We start from the raw sequence: 21,955 nt of genomic DNA, 5'->3' as shown, positions 1-21,955 counted from the left end.
CACTGGTCTTGACCAGTACAAGGTCAAGGTGAGCCTGGGTTGAGGGACTCAGACAAGTTCTGATAGTTCAGGGGCCAATGGCAATAGATTGAGGAATAAACAGAAACCATCGCTTCTCATGAAGAAGGCTGAGGGATGACCCTGTTGGAGCCAGAGTGAGCCTGGTATGAACCAAACACAAATACAGAGCCCATGAATCAGAGCCCGCTCAACCCAGAGGAGCCTTGGCTGATTAAGAGTCCATTCACCCCACAGACCAGGAAACCAACCACCAGATGACATTCCAGCAACCCAGGAAATAAAGCAGCAGACACATTACTCTTTGAATGGAAGATGACTGGAGGTAGTGAAAATTCCTCCTCCAAACAAATGGCTGACACTGAAGGCACCACATTCTCTGTGTGGCGCAGTCTAATGGGTCAGCTCGAGCTTTGAGACAATGGTCAGTGGCCATCAGCATCTGGCTTATTCAGATGCTCCATCATTCAGAGTATATGTGGGCTCTCCCACCACCCCTTCCTAATTGGCAGGATTCAAAATGATCTGCAGCATAATGAGTGAAACTACTGTAACTAGCAGGCTATTTAAACTTATGGGTTCTGGTTGAATAGGCCAGCATCGCTGTAAGTGCAGCTGCCACTGTTACCAGTTAGTAGGATGGACCAACAAAAGCCCCGATCAACCCCTCCTTTCTTCTCCCACAATTGGAACTGAACTGGTCTCTCCCGCTTCCCATTTAATGCCTACTTTTTGCCCTGATTATAGCTTGTCCCTTCCTTTTGTTAGGTTGATTTTCAATGTATTCAGGCCATCTGGCCATTCTTTCTTTATTTAAAAAAAAAATGTATGAGTTCTATGATTTTAAAAAAAAATGTGTTCAGAGTCTATGAATTCCAGGCACTGTCCTGGCATTTTTGAGAATAAAGTTAAGGGGTAGTTTGTTTCAACAAAAGTATATATACTTATATAACATGTACAGAGATCGAAGATTTCCAAAATATTGGTTTTTGTTTTTAGGTTTAAGAAGTTTGATCATAAATATTTACGGAAAATCCTCATCCGAAAGAACCTGCCAAAATCAAGCCTTGTTTCTTTGTACAAGAAGCTGGAAATGAAACAAGCGATTGAGATGGTGGAGTCGGGGGTTCTAAGTTATACAGCTTTTTCCATCCCCCATCAGTAAGTGACACTGCCCTTGATCTGGACTTTCAGTGTCAGAATTACAGAGAGCAATAGCTCATTGTTCTATTTAAAGGTAATCCTAGGAGTGAAGAGGCAGAGACATAACAAAGGAAAAATGAGATGTATAACATCTACATCTTGGCACCTTGTAGCTTGGTCCATGCTCCATCTATTTCACATAATTTCTGAAAAGTACTTTCTAGCAAAAAAAAACGAGAGCTTTTTGACATCTTTCTTTGGGAGGGAGAGGTGAGGGAGTTTATAGAATATTTTTAGCATATTTTAGAAATCTTTCTCCTCCGGGTTAGACATATCTACCCTTTAAGCCCTGCTGATGTGCCTCTGCTAGTCTAACGTTGTCTTCTCCCAAGAGTCGTCTCTTCCTGTCTTCTATGAAAGACCAGGTCCGCATCCTAGGATGCTAACTGGGATTAGAGGGTGAGGGGGTAGGAGCAAGAGCTGTGGCAATTGGTGGGATATTTAAAGAGAAGGCTGTGTTTGTAATTGTGTCTCAGGCAAAGATCTGTGGGAAGTTGGAAGATGGCTTGAGTCTATGTGAGACTAGCTGTGAGTAGGAGCACGGAGGGGCCAGGGGACCTTAGGGAGTTGGTAAAGAGGCAGTGTAGGAAGGGGTAAGTCTGGTACATACTCCATCATTATAAGAGGACCCCCTTTGAAGCCTGATGCTTCAGCCAGAGCACCTGGAAAGCTATAGTCCTAAGAGCTGGCTAGACATTTTTATAAAGCTGCTTTAAGCCTCTGATGGAGGCTTCCCAGGTGGTGCAGTGGTAAAGAATCTGCCTGCTGATGCAGCAGACATGGGTTAGATCCCTGGGTTGGGAAGATACCCCGGAGAAGGAAATGGCAACCCACTCCAGTATTCTTGCCTGGGAAATCTCATAGACAGAGGATCCTGGCAGGCTACAGTCCACAAGGCTGAAAAAAGTGGGGCATGACTGAGCACACTGACATTGATCTGAATTTAATAAGAACCCCTTCAGTGTCATAAGAATTATTCCACCCCCTACCAAAGATGCGCAGTTTTCCTCCAAGAAACAGTGTACAAATTGGGGAAAGTAGTCATGATGTATATTTAGCATAAGTGACTCCAGCCTCTCCACGCTGGTATCTTTAGAAGAACATGAGTATCCACCTTCTCCTAACCTCCTCATGTTTGAAAAGCAAACTGAGACAAGAGATAAGAATAGACAGCAATCAACTTGTCATCAATGCCCGAGTGTTATTTCTCACCCTTATTTGCTAATGAATCAGAAAACCCATCACCTTTCTTAAGTGGGAAAAATCCCAGTCTGGGAAAAAGATCTAAAGGAGCATCCCTGAGGGCATCTCAGTATGAACAGAAAGCTTTCTGCCTTATTTCTTGGTGAGACTGTTTTTGCGGTTGGTTGATTGGTTGGTTGGTTTTACATGGCTTTAAGGAAACTTCCGATCCTAAAATGAGAAGATGCTGACAAATATTAATTGGCAGTGCCGTGATGAGCCATATGAGAGCCTGAGACAGGAAGAAAAGTGGGGGATATTGATCTTGTCTTTGTTTAAATTGTTGCTATTAATATTTCATTCATCATTGATAATTTTGCATTTACTTTTATTTTCTACAGCATTGCACTCAAATCCTACTTCACTTAATTCCTGAACTTTTGGGTATCCCCTTACCCAAGGTTTTCCTGGTGGCTCAGACAGTAAACAATCTGCCTGCAATGCAGGAGCCCCGAGTTTGATCCCTGGATCGGGAGGATCCCTTGGAGAACAGAATGGCTGGCTACTCACTCCAGTATTCTTGCCTGGAGAATCCCATGGACAGAGGAGTCTGGTGGGCTATAGTCCATGGGGTCGCAAAGAGTTGGACACAACTGAGCAACTAACACTTTCACTTTTTTCTCTTTTAATGCTCAACAGGAGAGGTGCAGGCAGTTTAGACCATGAGGAACATCCTCAAACATGTACTCACTAGTGATGTGAGGACTTGTCTGGGAATGTAGGGGTGCTTATCTCAAATGAGACCAACCTCTTGTGTGCTAAAACGTATTTTGGATCTCTGTATTATTTTGTATTGCTCATAAGCAGGTGACCTCAAGGCAAACTTTAATACAGTTTCATTTGGAGGCTGTGTTTGGGTTGAGTCAGTTATTTTTCCGACATTCAAGATTAGTAAGAGAACCTTATAGCTTAGAGATACCCTCTTCTGTAGCCCAAACTAGTTAGTTAACTGAGGTGGGAGAGGTTTTTTAAAATTGATATTTACTACAAGTCTAGTATTTAAATTGCCTTCATTTGATCTCATCAGAAATCTGTAGGACATCAAGCAAAGAGGAATTCCTCTCCTAAGATCAAAGTAGCTAATTTCTTAAAAAACAAACCTTCATACAATAATAGGAAAAAGAAGTGTGTACTCAGCCCGCTTTTTGTGATTCTCTATGAGAGGATAACAACAAGACGTACACATATTTTTTTTCTTTAGAAGTTGAAGCAATTGTTCTCCAAGAGGTTAAGATTTCCAAACTCGGTGACCTTCAGGAGAACACTACCCCCAGAAGTTGTCTATGGCACACTGTAGTTGATGCTGATTCTAGGATCAGCATGCATTATTTTATTTGGCTTTTACATGCATTATTACTTTTACATGCATTATTTTATTTGGCTCTCAAAACAACTCTGTGGAGTAGATGAAGTATGTATTTGGATTATTCTTCTAAATATGAGGCACCTTGCTTTACCCATGAGCAGTAAGCTCTTAGAAACGTCAGCGGGTGGAGGCTCAAGCTGATTAAAAAATATTTGGTTGTTATTAAAGTGCGAGTGGTAAAGAATCCGCTTGCTGCCAGTGCAGGAGATGTAAGAGACTCCGGTTCAAACCCTGGGTCAGGAAGATCCCCTGGAGGAGGGCATGGCAACCCACTCCAGTATTCTTGCCTGGAGAATCTCATGGACAGAGGAGCCTGGCGGGCTATAGCCCAAGGGGTCACAAAGAGTCAGACATGACTGAAGCAACTCAGCACACAAAGAGATATTAAAATATTTATAATAAATGCATAGGCATAACACACTACAGCAGTACGACTTCAGAATATTGTCTTTAAAAACTCCCAAATACTTATAAGGTCATTTATAAAAAAAAGCATATATTGGTTGATTATAGTTAAGAATTTTTCAATTGATCACACATTGCCAGGTGTAGGTTTACAGTCATGTGTGCTGACACCAAAGACTCTAGAATGAAGATTCTCATGCTGTGTTCACTTCTGTGATGGAATATTGTCTTGTGGGGAGCCGGGGCCACAATTCTGCAGTCCTCACTCATCCTCAGTGATGGTCACTTTGCTGACTTTACTAAGACACAAGACAGCCACACATAGAGAAGAGCTGTTGGTACCATTGTTTACTCAGTGGGCACGTCCTTTGGTCAACATACATTTTCCCGGATTTCATGTATAAAGTTACTAAAGGAGCATGGATTCTTCCAGATAAATCCAGATATGTTTGATCTTTTGGGATTTCAGATTACGGCATGAATATAACATCTACTAGATTTCATACCTATATTGCTGTGTTTAGAATTGAGATCTCTTTTAAAAAATAAATTCATTTATTTATTGTTATTTTTGACCACTCTGGGTCTTCCTTGCTGTGCATGGGCTTTTCTCTAGTTGTGGAGATCAGGGGCTACTCTCCAGTTGTGGTGCTTCTCATTGCACTGGCTTCTCTTGTTGTGGAGCACCAGCTCTAGTGCATGCAGGCTTCAGGACTTGTGGCGCACAGACTTAGTTGCTCCATGGCATGTGAGACCTTCCAGGACCAGGGATTGAACCCATGTCCCCTGCATTAGCAGGCAGATTCTTAACCACTGAACCACCAGGGAAATCCTGAAAATTCTTCTTACATTATTAGAGCCTCTCATTTTTTTTAAAGGATTAAGAGAAATCTGAACCTTTTATTTGAATGCATTTACATCCCAGTTTTCCCAGTTTGATCTTAATGGCCATGAAATTACCAGTGACCTTTTCTTTAAGGTGATCAAGACTTCCTTATGTCTTGTTCCAGTGCCAAGAGTCTTTTAGTTTATAATTTTACTTTTTTGACTTAGAGATTACTAACATTCAGTTTTTCTATGGTTTTTATCTTTTCTGTGCTCACGACATGATCATTTCAGGGGTGATTTTGCTAATGAAGTAGTAGGTAGAAAAATGTATGTATCACCTTGCTGGGGTCAGTAATTTTTTCTTATAATTTTATAGCTACAGCTTCTCAGTGTGGATTAATATGAGGCAGTGCCTCTGGGACCCCTGCACTATCTATCCAACCAGCAACCTAAATGGGCTTTAACTTACTCTGGTCCTTCCCCAAATGGTTAACTATAAACTGGAGAGAATGCCAAATTAGATCTCCTATCTCAGGTTTAACTTTATCATTTGCTTTACCCATGATTTTTCCCTCTTTGGTCAGTTTATTATGAACACAGAAAGTGGAACTGTTTGATTAGCTGTAGTTTCTGTTTAGCAATAGATTCCTTCCACCATAATAAAGGAATGTGTGCAGATGCAGATTGTGGGAACACGTGGGTGTATCTACATCAGAATGAATTTTGTGTGAAGGACATTTAAATAGTTAGGTTGAAATAGCCTGATAATATTGTTTAAATCACTGAGGGTGGTAACTGAATATCAATACTGTTGACATTTTCAGCTCTGAGATATAGAAACTGATTTCACTGATTTTGTAGAAAGAGTATTAGTTCATTGGCAGATCGCATTGCTAAGTAAATGCTTGGCGTCCTGTGATTTTTCAGGATTCAAATGGTTGAATTTCTTTTACCGGTCAAACATTACTTACAAAATAGCTTTGCTATTTATTGGCAATGACACTACTGTTTGGGGGGAAAGGACTTAAAAAGTGGCCTGTATTGAAACCAGTAACTACTCATCTTTATGATCAATTATCCTAAGATCTTTAGAAGCATGTAATAAAGAATCCACCTGCCCATGCAAGGGATGCAGGTTTGATCCCTGGGTTGGGAAGATCCCCTGGAGAAGGAAATGACAACCCACTCCAATATTCTTGCCTGGGAAATCCCAGGGACAGAGGAGCCTGGAGGGCTGCAGTCCATGAGGCCTCAGAGAGTCGGACACAACTGAGCAGGCACGCACACATGGAATATAGTCAATCAGCACACATGTGCATTTCAAAAAACTGCAGCTAGAAAAAAATCACAGCTCCTTAAGGGTTTATACCAAGATGTCAAGGGAGGTGACAGTATTAAAAGATAGGTTTAATTTTCTTTAGTTCTCTCTTTTTTTTGTTCATATGTTCTACAGTGAGCATATGTTATTCATACAGTAAGTTTTTAGGAATTACAACCACTAAACCCAAGTGATTGAAATTGAATATGTATGTCACATGAGAATTCTGCACATAGCAAAGTCATGACTGAGAACCTCCGAGGACAATTGTGCATTGTTGGCTAACCTGGCCCTGACTTGGCTTTTGAGCCCATTTAGGAGCGGGTTGGGGGTGGAGGTGCTCATGGTCAAGGAGGCCAGAAGAAGTCAACTGCTTCTAGAATCTCAGAGAGTCCAGTGTCTCCAAGTTGGGCTGGTTTTCCTGGTGCAGGTGGAGATAGTTTAACTCTCTTTGTAAAACATGATTTTAGTTTCTTCCCATTATTCTTTAACCAGAGATAAAATCCCTAAAGAGAGAATTCCAAGATAAATGTACTCAAAGTTTTAATACTGGATATGTTGTTGTTGTTTAGTTGCTAAGTCATGTCCAACTCTTTGCAACCTCAGGCCTGTCAGGCTCCTTTGTCCACGGAATTACCTAGGCAAGAATACTGGAGTGGGTTGCCATTCCCTTCTCTAGGGGATCTTCCCAACCCCAGGTTCAAACCTGTGTCTTCTGCATTGGCAGGCAGAGTCTTAACCACTGAACTACCTGGTAAGCATAAACTAGTGCTATTCCAAATGTGGTGACTACATGGTGTTATCTGTGAGCCTTCAAGGAATAAGCTTATTTGTGTTGACTCTAACAGTGAATTATTTGATTTACACTTTGTGGTATCCTTCCTAAGAATGTATTTTCCAATCATTGATTTTTATTTTTTTTATAAACATGTCTGTTCATAATAGATATGGAGGAAAAAATAACTGGTTTGTCACCACTTTTTAAAAATGCATTAGACAATGGAGGGACAACTACAAAATTCTCAGACTTGATTACTTCTGAAATGTTCAGGGAGAGACAAAGAGGAGGAAAAACTAATTACTCATAATGTTGTGTTTCTATGCTGTATGGTGGATGTGTGCATGCTTTATTATTATATTATACTTTACACCTTACATATAGTAGATAATTTTTATGGGCAAAAATATTTTGTAAGATTTTAAAATAGGAAATTTATATTGTTAATGTAAATAAGTGGTTTGATATGCTGGTAGTAATTTTTCCTAACGTACATTGAAATAAAAACAAGCCTATTAAAACTTTAAAAATTATATATATATGAGTTAGAATAATTCTCATATAAAAGTTATAGACAAAGAAGCCATATGTTCAAACTGCAAGACAAGACACATGTGCCAATATTTTCTACGAATTTCCTAAAACAATAGGAAAGCTTGTGGAAAAACAGGGTTTCTGGGTATTGGAACTCCTGAAAGTAAATTGATGGTTTTGTGGTTGTCTTGCTAAGTTGAAAGAATAATGCTTGGCTTCCCTCCAATGATGTTTCCAGGGCCCAGAGGACACAAGAAACCAAAAGACTTTCCCCTGAAGATGTGGAGTCCATGAGGGACATTCTGACACACAACATGTACCAAGTTCGACAAAGGGTGTGTCCCTTGCTTGTCCCTCCTGCTGTTCTTGGAACCTGTCCTCCAGATATCAATTCTTGCTCAGGTTACCCTCTCCCAGGCAGCCTTCCTGCTGAGCAATTTCTCTCCGCTTAGTTTGGAAAACAGAAAGTTAATCGTTATGTTTCTGCAGCAAAATTGGCCCCCATGGTAGAAAGAGAAATACAGATCTAGTTGCTGGCCCTAGGGATCAGGCTGCCCCAGCCCTGCAGACCTGGCTTTCCAGAATCAGCAGTTCAGAGATGGACCAATGATGGAGCTTGTCCACCAGGGAAGAAATATGGCCCCAGGATGCCAGTGGTGATAGAGCTGTCCCAGCATGATTGGTTGTAATAGAGCTTAGAAAACTGGGATGGTTTAGATTAGAATATCAAAACCATAGTACTGAAAGCCTGAGAAAAAAATGGGAGACATATCAGGGACTTCCCCAGCAGTCCAGTAGTTAAGACACCAAGTTTCTAAGTCATGGGTTCAATCCCTGGTCTGGGAACTAAGTTCCCACATGCCACTTGGCCAATATACATCTAATCTATCTATCTATCTATCTATCTATCTATCTATCTATCTATCTATATATATATATATATTTCCACCCCCCCCCAACAAAAAGAGACCTATCAAGCATACTATTTATCAGTTTTGGAAATGGTATAGAGGCTATTCAGGTGAGTTCTTCTGAAATTTTGGTTTAATCAAATGACATTTATACTAATGTCCTTATTTAGGAGTTCTTTAAGGTTGAGGATTCGGTGGAACATCCCAATTGTTGAATGGGGTTATAAGTGATTTTATTGCTAGGGCCTTGGTTTTTGTGACTATGTCATGGGATCCCCCAAAATCATTAGTCACAGCTCCTCATTTTCAAGTAGAAGATGCTGAGGTCAGAGAGTTGTTTTTTTCTGTCATCATCATGTCTGACTACTTGTGACCCCGTGGACCCTAGCCTACCAGGCTCCTCTGTCCATGGGATTTTCCAGGCAAGAATACTGGAGTGGGTTGCCATTTTCCTCTCCAGGGGGTCTTCCCAACCCAGAGCTCAAACCCAAGTCTTCTGCATTGGCTGGCGGGTTCTTTACCGCTGAGCCACCCGGGAAGCCCTACGAGAGTTCTCTCACTTGTTAAGGTCACAAAACAAATTGGAGTTAAGAACCCAGGTCTTCCAATTGCCTAGCCATGGCTCTTTCCATGACTTCAGAATTACATGATCTGGGGTAGGTGAATGTTTTCTGGCTGCTGTTTTGAGAAGGTCAGTGATCAAGGGGAATGTGTCAGCAAAAGGCCCTGCACCTGCTAGAGGAACACAGGTCAGCAGCAAACAGCACGCGTCAAGTAAACCCAGCAGCTTTCAAATCTTTCCAAGTGAAACCATTTCATCAAGACTATCACTTTCTGCCTTAGATAAGTAGGTAAGAACTTCCTGGTTGAAAGAACACCAGCCTGCTTAGGGAGAGCCACAGCTCCAAGGGTGCCTGGTACTGAGACTTTCCCCATGGAGGTGGAGAGTGAGGTTAGGGAAAGTCCTTAATTGGTAAAGAATCCACCTGCCATGCAGGAGACCCCAGTTTCATTCCTGGGTCAGGAAGATTCACTGGAGAAGGGAAAAGCTACCCTCTCCAGTATTCTTGGGCTTCTTTTGTGGCTCAGCTGGTAAAGAATCTGCCTGCAATGCGGGAGACCTGGGTTTGATCTCTGGGTTGGGAAGATCCCCTGGAGAAGGGAAAGGCTACCCATTCCAGTATTCTGGTCTGGAGAATTCCATGGACTGTATAGTCAATGGGGTCGCAAAGAGTTGGACACAACTGAGTGACTTTCACTCACTCACTCAGAAATAAGAGAGATATTGGAACTCTAACCCACCCTAAAATGAGGCTAACTGTCCATTGTGTCTTTTCTTATCAGGTTCCTAGATAGTCATCTTTCTTCTTTTATCAGCACCTATTCAATCTGCCTCCAGGTTTCTCCCTTCTAAGCTTTGTAGGATCTCCCTTCCTTGCTGCCCGATGAATAGATAGGTGATAAAGAGTCCTGTGGAGAACATACATGGTAAACCAAGGGGCACTACCAGAGATGATTTTGCTTCCACTTTTGTTACATGAGAGAATGAGACTCACCTGTCCTGCCCTTTCTGTCTTTCCTTTCTCATCCCATCTTTTTTTAAAAATTTCATAATATATTTTATTTAACCCACTTTATGAGCTAATGGTAAAAGAACCTGCCTGCCAATGCCGGAGACATAAGACACACAGGTTCTATCCAAGTTGGAAAGACCCCTGAAGGAGAGCATGGCAACCCGCTCCAGAATTTTTGCCTGGAGAATCACATGGACAGAGGAGCCTGGATGGCTACAGTCCATGGGGTCACAAAGAGTCAGACATGACTAAAGTGACTTAGCACGCATGCATGGACACACATCAAAAATATTTCAATGTGTCATAAATATAAAAATTACCAATAAGATATTTTATACTCTTTAAAAAAAATTAATGTCTTCAGAATCAGTATGTAGCTAATATAGTACATCGCAGTTGGAATTGGCCACACTTTTTTCATTAAAGTCCTTTATGCTTTTCTTATTTTTAAAAAATTTTTGTTTTTTATTTGTGTCATTCATTAATGATGTGTTAGTTTTAGGTCTACAGCATGGTGATTCAGTTGTACATCGATATGTGTCAATTCTTTTTCAGATTCTTTTCCCATTTAGCTTTTTACAGAATACTGAGCAGAGTTCCAAGAGCTATACAAGAGGTCCTGGTTGGCTCTCATCCTATCTTTACATAGGTCATGTGACTCCTCCCTCCACCACTGTTCTCTTGTTCTCTTGAAGGAAAATTCAAGGATGCAATTCAGGACAACTGTCTGTCTACTTCGTTGCTAGTGGAAGACCATTAGCAACACTGACCATTCTACAGTGCTGAAAATGGTCACAAAGTTGACATCTATAGTTGGGCATCTGTACCTCCGGGAGGACTAGTATGAGGGTCACTGGATGACAGCACAGCCAGGGCCACTGCCCCTGTGAGCCAGAGGCACAGGCTCCAACCGCAGCTCTGTCCTGGTGGGCTGGCCTAGATCACAGACCTTTCCTCCAGTGCCGCAGATTGCATCTCTGTAATTGAGGCAAATGCTCAGAGGACGTGGGTGTCACCTTCTCCTTCTACTCATCATTTTTAAAAATATTTATTTGGGTGCACCAGATCTTAGTTGTGGCACAAGGGATCTTCCATCTTCATCACTTCCATCTTGCAGGATCTTTAGTTGCAGCAGGTGGACTCTTAGTTGCCTCATGTGATATCTGGTTCCCTGACCAGGGATCGAACCTGGGTCCCCTGCATTGGCAGCCTGGAGTCTTAGCTTCTGCACAACCAGGGGAGTCCCTCTACTAGTTTTTGTTCATGACTTTCCCTTGGTCTCCAGAGGCTGGAAGCCGTGCGGAGATGTCAGTACATGTTTGATGTCCCCTTCTTTCTGCAGACCTTGTCCTACAACAAATACAATCTCCAACCCCAGACAAGCGAGAAGCAGGCGAAGGAGATTCTGATCCGCCGTCGGAACACCTTCAGGGAGAGCGTGAAGAAAGGGCACAGCCTGCCCTGGGGAAAGCCGGTAAGGGGCAGATGCCAACTCACCCTGAGCTGGGCCAGTCCCCGACCGGGGCCTCCTCAGGTGACTCCTATCACTGTTTAAACAAACAACCACTCCCTTGGTGCCAGAGTAAGACAAAGCGAAGGGGGTATGGGACAGCAGACACCCCGTTCTCTGAGCCCAAGGCTTTTGGGGCCAAGCTCCAACCCACACTAACATGAGGCTAACTATCCACTGTCTGTTTTTAATCAGGTTCCTGGGGGGTGTCTGGGGCCCGAACTGTCCCTGGGATGGTTGTTGTTTGGCCAGTCAGTTGTGTCCAACTCTTTGTGACCTTGTGAACTGTAGCCCACCAGGCTCCTCTGTCCATGGATTTCCCAGGGAAGAATACTGGAGTGGGTTGCCATTTCCTTCTCTGGGGGATCTCTCTGACCTAGAGATCAAACCCAGGTCTCCTGCATTGACAGGTGGATTCTTTACCACTGAGCCACCTGGAAGTCCATGGGGTACATGGCAGCAAACTGCACCTGCTCAGGATGGGCCAGTGACTGGAACATACTCCCTGAGCTGTGAGGCTAGACGAGCTCCCATGGTGGCCAGAGACTGGACTCCGGGTGACCCTCCATGGATGGGGTCCCTGGCTGCTCTAGGAAGCTTGCTTCTCTACCAGAGAGATACAGGAAGGAATTTGTTCTTGCCAAGATTCTTGGACCTTATCTTCATGGCACCAGCTGTGTGTCTCAGCTGCTCCTTTTGAGGCCACATCTTGGGCTTCCCAGGTGGCTCATCGGTAAAGAATTTGCCTGCAATGCAAGAGACACAGGAGATGCGGGTTCGATCCCTGGATCAGGAAAGACCCCCTGGAGAAGGGCATGGCAACCCACTCCAATATTCTTGCCTGAGAAATCTCATGGACAGAGGAGCCTGGTGGGCTATAGTCCATGGGGTCGCAGAGAGTTGGACACAACTGAGCACACACTAGGCAAACTTTTTTTTTTTTTAATAAATTTATTTATTTTAGTTGGGGGCTAATTACTTTACAATATTGTAGTGGATTTTGCCATACATTGACATGAATCAACCATGGGTTTACATGTGTTCCCCATCCTGAACTCCCATCCCATCCCTCTGGGTCATCCCATTGCCCCAGCCCTGAGCATTTGTCTCATGCATCGAACCTGGAATGGTATTCTGTTTCATATATGATAATATACATGTTTCAATTCTTATCACACTAGGCAATCTTATAAGGAGACTCTGGATGGACATTGAGTCTGGAGTAGCCCCTAATCTCTACCCTAATCCCAGTGGGGCCATGGGGGGAACCTGGAGAGGTTTATCATGGTCTGTTTTATCAGGAGAGGGAAGGGGAAAATATTGAAGGTGGAAGCATTGTTTTCCTTAAACTAAAGTAACTGAAAGGCAGTGATGCAAACACGATGCTCCACTGTGACTGTATCCTTCACCTTGTTTGCCATGTGACACCCTCAGTTACAGGGGCTAACTCTTCTTATTTCTCCTTCTTGCCCGCAGGCTGGTACCAAGAACATCCGCTACCTCTCCTTTCCCTATAGCAACCCTCTGCCAGTAGGCAGAGACATGAAGGTGGCTGAATTCACAGGTAACTTGCATCCATGACTGCTTCTCTTTATTTTCAGGCTTGTAGGTCAAAAGGCAAAATCAAGAATATTATGTAAGTACACATATGACAAGCAAAAGAGAACACAATTGTTGTTATTGTTCAGTTGCTAAGTCATGACTCTTTGCCACCCCATGGACTGCAGCACTCCAGGGTTCCCTGTCTTCACTATCTCCAGGAGTTTGCTCCAACTCATGTCCATTGAGTCAGTGCTGCTCTCTAACCATCTCATCCTCTGTCGTCCCCTTTTCCTCCTGTCCTCAATCTTTCCCAGTACCAGGGTCTTTTCCAATGAGTTGGCTCTTTGCATCAGGTGGCCAAAGTATTGAAGCTTTAGCTTCAGCATTAGTCTTTCCAATGAATATTCAGAGTTGCTATCCTTTAGGTTTGACTGGCTTATCTCCTTTCAGCCTAACGGACTCTCAAGAGTTTTCTCCAGTACCACAGTTCAAAAGCATCAATTCTCCAGCACTCAGCCTTCTTTAGGAAATGGCAACCCACTCCAGTGTTCTTGCCTGGAGAATCCCATGGACAGAGGAGCCTGGCGGGCTATTATCATAGGGTCACAAATATTCAGACAGGACTAAGCAACTGAGCATGTGCAAAGAGAGTTCTGGACTCTTAATTCTGTTTCATTGATCTAGTCATCTGTTCCCAGGTCACACTCTTGTAAGTAGTATTATTTCATGATAAAAAGAGCTATCACACAAAACCAAACAAACCAAACAAAATAACACCAGCTATAGGGTGTGTAATAGTTTAATTTTTAAAACTCTTCCAGGTACAAACAGCTGGTGCTGTTATGTTGCTTGAGTGATAGACAGCCTGACAGTCTCCAGTCATTTCTTGAGATGACTGTTAATATCACAAGCTATGGTAGCAGCTTCAACTACTAATGTACAAATCTTAAATAGTCTTATAAATAAAATAACAGCAGAATATTAAAGGCTTACTATACCTTACAAAAAAGGACTTATCCCAGAGGTGGGGTTTGTTTAACATTTGGAAACGCATTTGCGTTATTCACCAGGTAAATAGGTCTAACAGCCCTTTCAATAGATGCCCTAAAAGACATCTCACATATGCTCTCAATAAAAATGACAAAGTCCTAGGAAAATATGTATAGGATTTACATGAAGAAAGCATAAAACTCTATTTTTCCATGCTTCATTACCTCTTTGTTAAAAGGAGAATGTTGGTACCCCCCACAGAGAAAAGCGTTGCCCTGAGTGAAGCCATTTAGCACAGATAAAACTCTTAGAACAATGCCTGCAACCAAGTAAGTGTGCAAGAAATATCCATGCTTGTGCTCAGTTGTGTCTGACTCTTTGCGACCCAATGAACTGTAACCTGCCAGGCTTCTCTGTCTGTGGGATTCTCCAGGCAAGAATACTGGAGTGGACTTCTATTTCCTACTCCAGGGGATCTTCCTGATCCAGGGATTAAACCTGAGTCTCCTGCATCTCTGTATTAGCAGTTAGATTCTTTACAACTGAGTCACCTGGGAAGCAAGAAATATTAGCCATTATAACTATTACTACTGAGGGACCTCAAAGAAGTCTTGACTTGGGTAGATAGAGGTGTTCTTCAAAAAGAAGATGATGCTTTAAAATGTCAGTTCAGTGTGAATTAATCTAGACATTAAATGAAATCTTAGTTCCAGTGAATTTTTTTTTTCCTTCAAATGTGCTCAACTGATTCTAAATTTCATGGGTTCTTTTTTGTTGCTGTTGTTAGTTGCTCAGTTGTGTCCAGCTGTTTGCGACCCTATGGACTGTAGACCTCTATGCTTCTCTGTCCACGGGGTTTCCCAGGCAAGAATACAGAAGTGGGTTGTCCTGCCCTCTTTCAGGGGATCTTCCCAACCCAGGGATTGAACCAGGTCTCCTGAATTGGCAGGCAGGTTCTTTACTGTCTGAGCCACCAGGGAAGTGCCTCTAAATTTTGTTAGGTAAGCAAAAAGAGTGGGTAACCCAGAAATCTGAGAAGGAAAAGTAGTGAAGTGGGTCTTAATTTTATCACTTATTCTTAATTTTTAAATAATTGTAATCAAATGTCAGATAATTGATATTTGAGGTAATGTTCCATCTGTATCCGGGCACAATTGTTTGCACCCACCTTCTCCCCAAATCTGAAGTCTTTATCCCACAGGACAAGGTCAGCAAATGCCCATCAGGGCTGTAGGGGAGGGTGTGGAGGGAGGTGGGGCATTCAGCAGATAGTCCCCTGGTGTCCCCACAGCTCACCAGGCTGTGACGTGGGGATTGCTGTCCCTCCCTGCTCAGCCCTTGTCTTCCTGGGTTAGGACTCCCCTTCCCTAGATGTGTGGGAACTTCCTGCTGGACTAAGGGCTACATACACTCTTCCAAGGCTCTTTTGCCTTTGGGGCTCACTTGGTGGTATAAATAGAGAGGTCCTGCCTGGACACCCCTCCTAAAGCCCAGGAAGACTGGGACAGGGAAGAGCAAGATCTATGGATGGACTGTGGCAATGGGTGCCCAGCCATGTGACTTTACCTGATGCCACAGGTGAGTGTAGGGGCTGAAACACCAGGAGGATTATGCCACCTCTTAGTTCCTGCATCTGAATATGAAGTCCCCACTCTCGGCTCTTAAGTCCTGTTCTTTCTTCCTTTCATCATACTTTCCCAGATCACGACAGCAGTGACTCAGAACTCCCTCCCATCACGTTCAACACACACTTTCCAGCGGAGTCAATTCAGGAAAGACGATGGACACCTGAAGTCATCCCAGTGAAGAGCTTACATGGAGAAAGGATGCCACCGTACTTTGGTTATCGAAGAAACGCGAGCCGAGAAGAACATCTGGGCAGGAGCAGAAGGGCAATTTTGAGGCCCAAACCGCTCTTTCACGCAGTGGATGAGGAGTTCGAATCCCAGGAGGAGAGTGAGGAGGAGGCCCCAGCATTTGGGTCCCTACTGTCATCGGAGCTCAGACCTGGCGGGGACTGCAACTTGTCCCACAGCCCTTTGCTCCAAAGGAAGTAGTATCGTGGTGTCATGTCCACAGGATTGTTTCTGGATTTTTCCAGAGTCCACTGTCTTCTGATTATGCTGAAAGCAGGATGTTCAGAGGTCTGGAGAGAGTTATTGAGTTTGGGTTTTTGGAAGCTATTAGACACCAAGACTCTGTATTCTATAAGACATGATTCTGTACGACTCTATTAGATATGATTCTATAAGACTCTATAAGGGAGAATTTTCAGAGGACCAGGAACACACTTGCTGGTTCTCCCATGTTCTCAGCTGTGCTTCACAGTTGAATTCTCATCTCCCTGGGAATTATTCACTAAGTGTGCCCTTAGTGTAATTTACTGAGATACAAGCGTGACTGGTCAGTAATTCGCCTTGACTCTATCATGTCTGTGTGTGCTTAGTGTCTCAGTTGTGTCTGACTCTTTGTGACTCCATGGACTGTAGCCCACCAGGCTCCTCTGTCCGTGGGATTCTCCAGACAAGAATACTGGAGTGGGTTGTCATTTCCTTCACCAGGGGATCTTCCTGACCCAGGGATTGAACTCATATCTCCTGCACTGGTAGATGGATCCTTAACCACTCAGCTACCAGGGAAGCCCCTTGTACAGCATCGATGGTCTATAAGACATCTCAGAGCTGGAGGGACATTAGAGAAGGTGGTATCAGACATTCTTATTTTCCAGGGGACAAAAACGAGGCTTTGAGAAGCTGGCTGGTCCTCTTCAGGGTCTGCTTCCCCCGGAGGCCGTGGGCTTCTCTCGAGAACAAACATGGATGCCAGAGGCTGACAAAGGCTATCTTACTGTCCTGGATTTCTGTTTTGTAAATGGTGTTAGCTCAGGGTTCTGCAGCTGTGGTGGAGGTGACATCAGAGGAGCCTTCTGTCTCTCTTCTTCCCAACCTGAGGTATAAGACTGCTTCTAGTATGCTTGTGCTGTGTAGCTCAGTCATGTCCGATTCTTTTGCAACTCCATGGATTGTAGCCTGCCAGGCTCCTCTGTCCATGGAATTTTCTAGGCAAGAATATTGGAGTCGGTTTCCGTTTTCTCCTCCAGGGGATCTTCCTGACCCAGGGATCGAACTCGTGTCTCTTGTGTCTCCTGCATTGACAGGCAGATTCTTTACCACTGTGCCACCTGGGAAGCCTAGTATGTTTGACAACTTTCTAAATTAGGAAAACTCTTTTTTTTTTTGTATAAATAAAACCAGCAAATACGTTGATGTTGTCTAAAGATTTTGCAAGTATGTTTTATCCACAAATAATGCAGATGGTTTCTTGGAGTTTTTAATTGTTTTTTCCAAACTCAACTCTGTCAAGTATCTTACTTCTAACTCCTCCTGAGAAAACCCAGCCACACAGACAGAAAGCTCTTTCTTAGAACATCAGTCGGCGTTAATTGTTAATTGGGCCATAAGCCACTGGGAATAAAAGAGACACCCGCCTCAGTGCTGGCCACTCCTCTAATTAGCAAGTGATATGTTGTTTCATCTGCCCACAGTATTTGATTTAATAAATTCTTTTTCTTTCTGAGACTCTAACCAGCTTCTAAGCCAAGGATGCTCAAAAAGTATGGCAGGTAAGAAGTCACAATTCCTGCCCCACTCCCAGACATTTTACTCAATAGAGAAACTGGAACCATGTTGTAAAATGAATGAAGGGGATCACTACTCTGTTTTCAGGCAGAGCAATGCAGATTTGGGATCAATATGCATGTGTGTGCTAGTCATGTCTGAATATTTGTGACCCCGTAGACTGTAGCCGGCTAGGCTCCTCTGTCCATGAAATTTCTCAGGCAAGAATACTAGAGTGGGTTGCCATTTCCTCCTCCAAGGGATCTTCCCAACCCAGGGATTGAACTTGGGTCTCTTCTGTCTCCTGAATTGGCAGGTGGGTTCTTTATCTCTAGTGTCACCTGGGAAGCTCGCAGTGGCTGTAGCCAAATCATTGATGGGGAGTGTGAATCTCACATTCAGTACAGTGAAGTGAAAACATGAATTATCTTTTAAGCAATTATTTGCATTTCTGTATTTTTATTTATATTTACGTATTATCTTTGAACTCAAGGAAATATGAGAAATAGAGCCAGTTAGAAACTTATAAAATAAAGGGTCACCTAGCACCGTGGCTCTGGACCAGTTTAAAAGGAAGGAAGGTCCCACAGGGTTTCATTTATTTTGTTTCCTCACAGGAGGTTTTTTGGGTGACTAAAAGCAAGTGAAACTCGGATTCTGGGTTTCGCTGGTGTTCTGTTTCGCCGGTGAAGACTGCCCTTGTTTTGAGTTTGTACTTGTCCTGGATCCGGTTCAGGAGGCAACCCTGTTACTTAACTATACTGTAATCAAAAGAGACTGTAGGGGTAGGGGGCAAGGGTGTCCCCAAAGTTACAAATGCAGAGTTTAAAAAAAAAAACGCCGCGAATCAGAAAGAGGAAAGGAGGGGAAAGTTATGTCCTCCAAGAAGGGGGTATTCTTAGAGGCCAAAAGGACAGGTCCTCATCCAGGGACCCGCCCACGGGAAAGTCACACAGAGCAGGCAGCACAAGCCAGCATGGGTTTAGCAAACAATGCTTTCTGCCTTCCACCCACACCCCTGGAGCTGAATTTCAAGTTCTGAATTTAGATAATACTGCTGGAATTCTTGCAGTTTTGCTACACCACACTTGGGACTTCAGGCAGCTCTCTGTTAAAAATATCTGCAAAGAATATTCTTTACATTTCATTCATGACAAGAATGAAAATGAGTATTTGCAAAGTAGGGCTTCCCAGGTGGCTCAGTGGTCAAGAACACACCTGCCAGTGCAAGGGATGCAGGTTCCTTCCCTGTGTGGGGAAGATCCCTTGGAGGAGGGCATGGCAACCCACTCCAGTATTCTTGCCTGAGAATCCCATGGACAGAAGAACCTGGTGGGTTACTGTCCACAGGGTCACAAAGAGTCAGACACTACTGAACAACAACAATATATTTTGTAGTATTTTTATTTTATATATTTTATGTTTTACTGTTTGCTTTAGTCTCTAAGTCATGTCTGACTCTTCTGCAACCCCACAGACTGTGGCCCTCCAGGCTCTTTTGTCCATGGGATTTTCCAGGTAAGAATATGGAGTGGGTTGCCATTTCCTTCTCCAGGGGATCTTCCCAATCCAGGGATCGAGCCTGGGTCTCCTGCATTGGCAGGCGGGTTCTTTACCACTGAGTCACCGGGGCGTCTCCTATTTATTGTATAGTATTTATATTTTATATATATCATATATACTGGTGTGTATATATATATATATATATATATATATATATATATATATATCTGCAAACTGGACATCCAGGAAAGCCAACGGTACAGTCCCACTGAGTCCAAAGGCATGATAACCAGGAATGCTGATGGTGAAGGCCTCAATCCAATGGCAAAAGAAAATCAACATCTCAGCTCAAACCATCAGACAAAGAGAATTCATCTCTTCTCAGTTCAGTTCAAGCCATCATGGGTTGGATGATGTCCATCCACAGTGGGAAGGATTATCTGTTTTACTCATTCCACGAATCTGAATGCCAACATCTTCCTAAACACCTTACCAAGGGTGAATGAAGAAATCAATGAATGAATACTGGCTGCTTAAAAATATGTACAACGTGAGAGTTGTGAATTAAGTTTTATTTGGGGCAAAATGAGCACTGCAGCCTGGGAGATGGCACCTCAGATAAGCTCTGAGAAACTGCTCCAAAGAGGTGGACGGGGGTAGGGGGAGGTCAGTATATATGTGATTTTGGCGAAGGAGGAGTATATGCTTAATTAAGCACATATTTTTTATAGAAAGTTTCTACTAGTCTCATGAAACTTTGCTAGTCACGAGGAACAGTCATTACCATGAAGGATTTTAGTGTTTTTCTAGATTTCAGGAGATATGGGAATTAGGCTCATAAAATCAGCTCCTGAGAATATCTAACTATCTGAAGACCTGCCCTGCCAGTTTCTGCCCCCAAGCACAGAGTGCCTCATTTCTGCTATCCATCCTGAATTCCTTCAGGGAATGTTGAGGGTCAGCAGCTGCAGTAGCACACAGCTTTATCCTTGTAGAGGTAGATGGCAAGTGCCCACGGATGGCAAGTGCCGATTTGTAGTTAACAAAACCATCTAGGTAGGCTTTTTGATTTATGGCCTGCTGTGATGCACACTAATGAGTGCAAGGTTTACTCTTGTTTTTTTCTAGAATCTAAAATTAGTGTTTGAAATATGTGTGTGTGTGTGTGTGTATTCAGTCGCTAAATTGATTCTGACGCTTTGCGACTCCATGGACTGAGCATACCAGCTTCCTCTTTACTTGGGATTTCCCAGGCAAGAATCCTGAAGTGGGTTGCCATTTACTCCTCCAGGGGATCTTCCTGACCCAGGGATCAAACCCGCATTTCCTACATTGGCTGGAGCTACCTGGGCTTGAAATATAGCAGTTACTCAATTAATGGTAATTATTCTTTTGAAGTAGAACAAATACTACTTTTACTTTTAGAAAAATAACTTGTCTGAGACTACCCAGTTAGTGAAAATATGTGATATTGGTGATAAAAATAGATTCTGTAGTCAGACTATTTTTAATTGAAAATATGGTTTCATCTTCTCCAGCTAGGTGACCCCCAGAAAATCACTCTATTTTTCTGTGCCTCAATTTCCTTATCTATGGAAAGAGGGTAATAATAGTTACTATCTACTTGGTGAGATTGTGGAGACTTTTAAAAATTCTCCTTGAAGATCCTGAAAACAGGGGCTTCCTTGGTGGTCCAGAGGTTTAAAACTTCACCTTCCATTGCAGGGCGTGTGGGTTCAACCCCTGGTCGGGGAGTAAGATCACACATGGCTTATGGTCAAAAAAACAAAACATAAAGCAGAAGCAATACTGTAACAAATTTCATAAAGACTTTAAAAAGAAATAAAAAGACCCTAAAACAAAGTCTTCCACATGGTAAGCCTTCAACGGCTATTTATTTAGTTTTTGCAAATGACCAATTCACCTTATCCTGTATGCAAATGTGGTTCCTGCAGTCTAGAGGTCTGTCTTGGAAGTCAGAATTCTTGCTTCTCTGGTTGGGTTTTCTTCTCTAGACTTTCTCTAGCTCTACACAAGGGTCTATTAATGGTCTGCCACTGAATCGTTCACTGGCTGCTTGACGGCAATCACCAGGTCTTATTCATTTTTATTTCTCGAAAGCCTAATAGGGTACGTAACACTTAGCAAAACGATTTTCATCTTTACATTAAACAGAGTCAGATAAAGGAAGCACACATACCAAGTTCTTGCTTCATCAGAGTTGTTTAAGAATTCTGTAGATTTTCTGAGAGAGTATTTGGTTTGGTATAAGATAAGGAAATGAACATGAGTTTCTCTGAAACTTAGATATAGTTCATACAAAGGAGAATATGGAAACCGAGAAGCAATAATGGTAAATATGACTCAGAGAGGTAAGCAATCATACTCAGAAAATATAGCAATACATCTCTGCATAGACCGGTAACAAGGAAAACAGATTGAGTACAGGGTGGGGAAGTGTTTGTCAAAGGAGGTTAGAAAAAATGAGAATGGTGTTTCTGATATGAATGTTTAGAGCACTTGTGCCTAGGTATTATGCAAGTAATCCAATTACACACAACCCTGTGAATAAGTGGAAAGTACATTTGGCAAATTTTAGGAAAGCATCCTCAAATA

The 21,955-nt window shown here is 42.8% G+C and overlaps 1 protein-coding gene across 1 annotated transcript in view; it reads left to right on the top strand.

Annotated features, from left to right (window-relative positions):
• SLC9A4 (solute carrier family 9 member A4) overlaps positions 1 to 17,483 on the top strand; it is a 50,271-nt gene extending 32,788 nt beyond the window's left edge. The window contains exons 8-12 of the mRNA XM_081591459.1: positions 1,018 to 1,179; positions 7,931 to 8,027; positions 11,520 to 11,651; positions 13,164 to 13,251; positions 15,921 to 17,483. Of these exons, the coding sequence (XP_081447585.1) occupies positions 1,018 to 1,179; positions 7,931 to 8,027; positions 11,520 to 11,651; positions 13,164 to 13,251; positions 15,921 to 16,276 (835 nt within the window). The 3' untranslated portion in view covers positions 16,277 to 17,483. The remainder of the gene's footprint in view (positions 1 to 1,017; positions 1,180 to 7,930; positions 8,028 to 11,519; positions 11,652 to 13,163; positions 13,252 to 15,920) is intronic.
• The last annotated feature ends 4,472 nt before the right edge of the window (positions 17,484 to 21,955 follow it).

This window comes from Giraffa tippelskirchi, chromosome 4 (genome assembly GCF_054371585.1).
Source record: "Giraffa tippelskirchi isolate mGirTip1 chromosome 4, T2T-mGirTip1v1.2.pri, whole genome shotgun sequence".
Lineage (NCBI taxonomy): Eukaryota > Metazoa > Chordata > Mammalia > Artiodactyla > Giraffidae > Giraffa > Giraffa tippelskirchi.
This window is presented reverse-complemented; position numbering and strand designations above follow the sequence as displayed.